General features: G+C 37.8%; 1 protein-coding gene across 1 annotated transcript in view; it reads left to right on the forward strand.

The window, feature by feature from the left end:
• Positions 1-6794: 6794 nt before the first annotated feature.
• LOC104621638 (gephyrin-like) overlaps positions 6795-8231 on the forward strand; it is a 12971-nt gene continuing 11534 nt past the window's right edge. Inside the window, exon 1 of the mRNA XM_010288169.1 lies at positions 6795-6880. Within this exon, the coding sequence (XP_010286471.1) occupies positions 6869-6880 (12 nt within the window). The 5' untranslated portion in view covers positions 6795-6868. The remainder of the gene's footprint in view (positions 6881-8231) is intronic.

Genomic DNA, 8231 nt, shown 5'->3' on the forward strand with positions numbered 1-8231 from the left:
CGAGATCCTTGTACTCTTCATGAGTTGCCTGGCATATATATGAGTGGGAGTCTTCTGCAGTTCATAAAAACAGTGGAGTAAAATATGTTATCATCCAGATACAGAGAAAAAGTTGAAGGAATTAGGCGGATCTCATGGTAACTTCAGCAAAAGTGTTGAAGACCTCTAATCAAAGTCTCTTTGAGTTCATAAATGTAACATGAAAAAGAATGCTCTGCAAAATAGCATTCTTATTTGCAGCAGCATCAAAGGAGCAGCAAAAAGTAACAGAGACAGACTCTTTTATGTTGCTATCAGATAGACAAAACTTACATAGTCATGTTGAACAAGCCAAAAGCTACTGTAATTACTCCAGCTTTCCTCACAAGATGGCCTATATTCCTAGGGAAAACATACTGCATCTGTTCAAAGTGATCCAGGGAAATACCACAGAAGGTAGAAGGAAGAAACATTATGAGAACATGATGAAATACACTGGAGAATTTTGAAACAAATACAGTTTCAGAGGAGTGCCCATATGTTCCTACATACATCATCAAAATCAGATCATCTTCTGCTTTAGAAAACCATGCTAGTCAAAACACAGAATTCCTATTACACTCAAATATTCACTCATTGAATTGCATTCATTGAAATACATTCATCGAATTATATTCAATATTACATTCCACAGAAGTTGGGTTTTAGTTGGCTAAACCTAATATGGCATCTGTTCACTATTCTGCATCCTGCAAATTACTGATATGCAAAATACTCCTCTTGGCTATGAGGTGAGAAGTCAGGGACAGACTTTGTCTTTATGCCTAGCTGCATTCATCTATTTGTTTTGAAATCTGTCACCTCAACTGAATGAGCACAAGAAGAAAAATGAGAGTTAATCATAAAGGATCAAATCCATATCCCATCTTCCCTCAAACAGAAATGTCATTGAGCTTGATGAGATCTCTGTCTGAGTACAATAAGTACAGTCTCTTGGTTTTTTGATCAAAGTTTTACTTCGGTAAATTCTTTGTTGTTTTGGAGGTGTTTCTTCTTTTTTTTCTGATGTAGAACTAGAAGCTTGATCGTGATCTTTGCATACAAGGCAAATTTCTAGCAGGTCCTTGTACCTTAGTAAAATCTTTTCTTCTTCTAGGAAATCTGCTTAGCAGAAATGAGACCTCGTAGATGCAAAACTAGCGCAAACCACTGTTCCCAGTCTGTGTGGGCATGGACAGAATGCGCTGAACTCAGGGTACCTACAGATGACACGTAGCCTTTTGAAGTTTACAGTCATCTGCTTTGGTTTAGAGGAGTAGCCGGTCTACTTGGGTCTTTAGTGTGACTGGTGTAGGATCGCTGCTAGCACTTTAGTTTTCACTATGTGTCCAAGAATTTGTAGCTCCTCTGAATCTGTGAGGAATCGTGTCCGAAGGGATAATTATTTCAACATATAACTGAAATACTTGAGATGTTTTCAAATAAAGTAAAACAGTAGGCAGAAGGTATGTAACAGAAAGGCTACCTCGCTCTGCTTTTGTACTCACAATAGACACTTCTGCATGCATCTGGTGCATTATAGTGCATGCCTATCTTTCTGCCTCTGTGTCCAACATATCTGTAAAGCACACAGGTTTAAGGTGCTAGCTGTGACGGTTTGCATGCACAAATTTTGCAAGTACAGGTTTGCAGAAGACCTGGGTTTATAAAAGCCTGGGCTGATGCGTGGAAGACTACAACAATCGCAAATGTTTCTGTTAGTTGCCCAAAAGTAATAGCTGTGTATGGCAATGAACAGCAAGGACTGGACATGACTGTCAGGTAGTGAGGCTAATTTGAATGAACAAGACTACCATGGCAAAGAATTTGGTGGAAATGGTGCTGGAAATTAGTAATGAACTATGGGCTTTGTACTGCAACAGTGACTTGATAAGTCAGTCCTAACTAAATGTTCCAGTTCCATTTTACAAGGATCACTCATTTTACTGAGAGTTAATTGCAGAGTGGTAGGTGATGGAGATCATCATTTGTTATTATCTGTTCTATAAATTAAATTATAAAACTGAGCATTTTAATTGCATGTATCAAACTGCTGGTGTTGAGGGTTGTATCACAGAAAAGGCTGACAGATTTATAATTAGTGACAGTGAAACACAACAATAGGATCAATAGAAGTGAATTAACAGATGTTGATTTCTATTTGAAAGAGAAAATTACACTGTAATTTAGGGTACTTTGAAATGGCACTTAAAACACAGAGAATTCTTTGGTCTTGACTGTACTGTAGCTATTTATTTTGAGGGAGAGAAAGGAAAAAATCTTCTACATGGCTGATGTCTATTTTAATGAGGCTTGCATCATTTTCTTGTTCAAGCTCTTAAGCTCTTGCATATCTTTTCAGTTCAAAGACAGCTCAGTAATCAAGTGCTGCATAACAGCTTTTCACGAACTAGCTTTGATGACAAGAATTTGTCATGAATCCAGAAGGTGTTCCTGTTCTTGTATACTGCCATCGTGCAAGCCCTCTCTTCAAATTAGTGAAATCAAGTGGCATGTCAAGTGCAGTGTCATGCGACTGCTTACTGGATTCTACGCATGCTGCTGCTGCCATACAACAGATACCTTCCAACTAGTTTCCAGGTCGTATTGCTCATTCTGTTCCATAAAACTGAATAAAGAGGGCCAGGAAATTGAGGTAGTAAAGTAGATACTCTGTTTATCAGACTGGCAAAATTAGCAGAGAATATAAAGATGTACTTAAAAGTACACAGACTCCTTATGCAAAGCATTATGTCTGCAGCTTCAAAAATGTATGTACAATACACATAATAACTTGTGCAGACATTTCTGCTGTAGATGGGGATTTTTACTGTTGAGAGAAAGTTCTGATTTGTGCTTACTTACCTATACAAATAGTTTTGTAAACTGTATATAATCCTTACAGAACAAATTATCTTAGTTGTATTTACAGAAGATGCTGGGATGTCATCTTCAACATACAGAATATATTTTTTTAAATCAATCGCAGCATGTTAGAAAAACACACTCCCTTGTGCCCAGTGTCACTCTGACTTGACATTCACCGATGAAATGGAATAATTTTGCCATCTGGAAAAGAGACTTCCCATCAAAATCTACTTTACATTGATTAAGGTATTCACCATTATATCTGAACGCCTGTTACAGTTCTGTCCATGAAGGAAAAAAATCCAAGAATAGCACTTTCACAAGACATTTTAAAGGATTTATCATAGTAAATTAGACCATTAGTCTAGCTAATCCAGTATCCTGGCCCTAGCAATGGCCAGGGCTTCAGAATATAGCTTCTGATTTGTACCTGCTCAGACAGTGAGTGTTATTTCTCAGCTTCATGGCGATTTGTCACAGGCCTTTTAGAACAATCCTGTCCTGTTATGCTCAGATGCCAAAGCTATTTTGTCTATTCTTTCAGAAGTTAATAGTCTTCAAGTATTTATTCCCTTTCCATGTCAATCCAAAGGAGAAGCTGCTCATTATTACACAACAAATGAAACAAGAAGTAGTATCTGGTTATCTCATTGTCAAATATGTGTTAATATGCAATTTGTATGATAACTCTCTGCACTAAATCCACTAAAGGCAAGGAGAATGTTTGCTAGAGTGCTGATTGAAGATTGCAGCAGGTGACTCCTGTAAGGAGTGTTTTGTGTTAATTGCAGAGTCATGGAACTACCAGCCTCAAGTAGGATAGAAAGTTAGACAGACCTGAGCGACAAAAAGAAATGTGCCAAATACGGCAAAAAGAGAGAAACCTTCAGCAAAGGCAAGGGAGGGAATTCTGTAAATGTCTCCTTTCTTCGCAATAAAAACCAAGCTAGCATAATCATGCAGTTTATTAAAATAAAATTTCTATCACATCTTTCATCTTGGAAGAATTCAATGCATTTTACAACTATCTAAAGATGATATGCAGCGCTATTGGTTGGACAAAGTTTTAGTGGTAGAATTTTTAAATGTCTTACATTATACAGATGGTAAAGAAAGGGATATATTATACAGGTCATTCTACTGGAAATGCTAAATAAGAACCAAGTCCAGTAATCTTCAACTTTGTACGTGACATGTAATAAAAAAAAACCTGTATGGTGAACTACTCCAGTGGTAAGCTACCCTCATAAACAAAGGCGTGAATTGAGTCCTCACCTGATTTCAGTTTGGGCTTTTTTGGGGTTTGTTTTTTTCTACTTTGTTAAGTGATTTTACATATATACACACATATACATATTCTGTATGTAGGAGCACTTCCATTCTATTTAACTTTAACAACAGTTAAATATAGACTCGTTTGCTTTTTACTGTTCCTTCCATTTTTCTCAAACCACAACCAAAAGCAAGTACATTTCATAATCCAGAATCAGGATGTCCCCAGACAGGTGGTCTTGCTACCTATGAATAACTTTTAAATAATGAAGCAAGATAAAATAAAGCAGCCTGGAGCAAACTCCAGATAAGGTCCTCAGCTGCATCACAACCTAATGAGAAAGATATACTGAAAGCAGTCTTAGCCTAATAATAGTGGCATGAGCGTCGAGACCTGTGTAATGAATACGTATCCCTTGCTGCATTCCAGTCTGCACCCTCATTGGTAAGCATTAAACAATACTTAGATCTTGAGAGACGTTTCCTATTACAAACTCTATAATAATCTTAAGCAATGTCTTCTTCCATACAGATTACTACTTAGACAATCAATATGAAATAACTGGTTCTGAAGAACACACTGACAGTAGCCAACAACAGACTTGCTTCTTTCCTCTTGCCATCAACAACTAGTGAAGACTTGTGCTGGTCTTTTGATAAAATGATACGGAGGTTTCAGAAGGGGCAGCTGAGAAAAAGTCTCTGTTGCCTAAAGAGCAAAGGAGATGGTTTTGCTTGAGTTTGTATGTTCTATATTTTCTCCCAAAGAAAACAGAGTTCAGCCATTCATTATAGGCCATTTAGAGTATCCAAAATACCCAGTACCCTAAACAAAAGTCATGGAGGCATGCCACAGTACCTGCAGCCACTGTTTCCTTAAAAAAAATGGTAGCATGTAATTTTATCTATCTGATTGATTACAGCCTACACTATTGGCACCAGCAATCTGCCCTTCTTTCTGCTGTAGTTTGTTGCCTATCTCTTACAAAGCAAAATGACCCTAAAGAGTGGGTGTCACCCAACACAAATTGCAAAGCTATGCAGGATAACCACACTGTGATGCCAAAGAAGATGCTGCATCAGTCACTGGATGTGGTGGAGAAAGGGTCTTAAGTCTTTCTGCTGTAAGGCATAACCAGGGTAGAGGACACTTGAGTGCTCTCTGGTGAGGAGATGAGGAATGTGCAGGGTTGCATGCACTTGAGATATCTACTCATTGAGGGACCGCAGTCTTAATTGTGTCACATAAATTGCAGTGTGCAGAGCACCCTGTAATGCTAACTGCTGCTTATATTTCACTAAACCATGGGCAAAGACAGGATGCTCAGAGGAAAGGATTTTTCCTTCTGAGACCTTTTGAAACACACAGTTTCTGTTAGTCTCTGAAAGGTCAACCAGGACTTGCATAGTTTCTAGTTTCCTGTTTCCAGTTCGAACCCCAACATAACTGCAGTGATTCTGTCTTTTAGTGCAATATAGCCAAAGCTCCTGAAGGAAAGCCCACATGCCATTTGCAGCCTGCAAAGCCTTGATAACCCATAATTGCATTTTGTAATTGTAGCGTGGCATTTAACTGAGGTGCTGTATTCCAGGTAAAGTCCTTTATATATTAATAGCACTATTGCCCGTTCATTCAGTTGCATTCTAAAAAGCAACAGCCTCCCATGAAAAACCTTCAGGATCATTAAAGTAAAAACATACCATTGAAGGGACTTTACATACAGTCGTAGCAATCAGTCAGCTTCTGGTCAGTTCACAAATGTTAAATGCAAAGTATGCATTTAATATGTTGGAAATTCTTTTAGATTCCTTTGGTCTTGCGTAAGTTATATTACTACATTTCTCCACTGCATGCCTTGAAGCTCTGTATTAGCATCCGTGCTGCTGTTAGATAGCTAATGCCTACTTCAAAGTTTCCAGTTTAGATCTTAAAAAAAAAAAAGAGTTAAGATACCAAAACTGAAATATACTCAGCTTCTATCCTTCACCTTTGCAGTTATACTCTTTGTATGGAGGAACACCACAGCTCCCCTTACACTGTTTCTCATGAAGGTAAATAGACACTTGAACAGGATGGATTGTGGTTTTTCAAGATGATGTACAGCTGGCTTTGCTGCAGAGCCCTCTAATGGAGAAGATAAACACAGGATTTACTCCCACTTTTCACTGATGGAAGTTTGAAGTGGAGCCTTACCCCCATTTTTGCACACATCAAATAAGCTAGACAGGTAGTACTGCAGCCTGCTTGGTGGCCAGTAATATTCATGTGTCAGGTTCCTTTACATAGCCCTGTCAGTTCATCTAAATCATAATTTGTATTGCTGCCTACTGTGCAAATTACATACTTTTAGACACTTGTATTTGTGTTCTTCAGTCCCAACCTACAGTATCCCACTGTTCCTGTTGCAAAGCTCTCAGACAGAAAGGTGCCAAACAGTGTGGTGTTCACTTAATGAGATTGCAGTTCTTGACTTGAATAATGTGGAGTCTTAAGAAGGAAAAGATATTATCCTAGAGCTGTATCCATTTCTTAAAATGTGTGTGTGTATCTACATCTGTATGTGTGCACACAGACACTTACACAACTCGTAGTACTTCCATGCCACTAATCTGCTTGCCTGTTCTTTTCTATAGCCCAGATGATTTACTGAATGCACTGAATGAGGGTATCAGCCGTGCTGATGTGATCATTACATCAGGAGGTGTATCTATGGGGGAAAAGGTATGCTAAATTTAAGTATGACTTGCTACAATATATATATAAGAATTTCAAGCCAGAGTCTGTCATCAGAGCTTCCACCTTTGTATTAATGTTTATTAAAATGGGATCTTACTATTTTGGGAACATTAAGTGTGAATTAATTAAGAAAATAATCTTCAATGCTGGCATCATTCCCTTTGTTCTTATTACTGTACTATAGTAGACATAGTACAACAGGGAAGATTTTAATTCTTGATTTGAGTGATTTTGCAAATGTATTTTTATTTAAGGAACGATTTATGTAGCTACGGTGAGGAAGGTGCTTGGTTAACAGTACATGAAGGCAACAGACTTCTTTCTATTCTTAGAGCAGGTAAAATGTAGATAGAATAAAGCGACTTTGAAAGTACTTCAAAAAGCAACCTGAGTATATAAATAGCTCTTTCTTACTCGGCAGATCTGTTTCCTGAATATGCCAAAGCTCTATCTGTTACAAAAATAGTTTTATCACATTTTGCACCTGATAGTCCTACAGAGGCAATACATACGAGACAGCGAGCTGATATATTTGCCTTTTGAATCATTAACAGAATTGTTGATTGAGTTCCTGTTGGTAATCCCTGTGCCAAAACCATCAAAGAAAATAGGGATACACAGATGCTGGTGGGGCGTAGATGAACCTGCAGGACATTTATTAATCATGACTTATGCGAAGGAAAACTCAGATTACTTTTTGATCCCAGGCTGAATCTGTGAGTTTGGCAGGTAAAAGAAACATCTCTCCTTTTATAACTAACAGATACTAAAGACAGTCATTAGGAGATGGCAAACATGAGTGCTGTTTTTGTCACTTTTCTGAGTAGAAATCATACTGTTGGATACATCACGAAAACGAATAACTAGTTAAACCAGTGCCAATTACTTTCAATCCCATTATTGTTCCCAGTATTCCTAGGAAAAAAATCAAGGACAAATGCTGGTCTTTAAATTGTGAACATGGCGACATAGTGCAGACAGAGGAGCACTAGGAAGTGACTGGACTGCTGAAGGGTCTTACAGGCATTTATGCCTTCTGGCTAATTTCTCCCCAGTCTGAATTTCAGTCAACAGCATAAAACCAGTAGGCTCTATATTCCACTGATGGTTAGTCCTCTGATCCTGAGCTTTCAACAGTTTTAATGAAATAACTGTGAACATCCAAAAAGTAAATAGAAAGTAAAAACGGGGTTAATGCAGTCAATAATTGAGAATTCATGCCCGGCTGAAAAACAGTTGCTGCTTTCCAAATATTTGAACATACACACACACAAAAAAAAAAAAAAAAAAAAAAAAAAAAAAAAAAAAGCAAAGGGACCTCCAATTTTTTTTTTTC

Source organism: Phaethon lepturus, unplaced genomic scaffold, assembly GCF_000687285.1.
Source record: "Phaethon lepturus isolate BGI_N335 unplaced genomic scaffold, ASM68728v1 scaffold16085, whole genome shotgun sequence".
Taxonomy (NCBI): Eukaryota; Metazoa; Chordata; class Aves; order Phaethontiformes; family Phaethontidae; genus Phaethon; species Phaethon lepturus.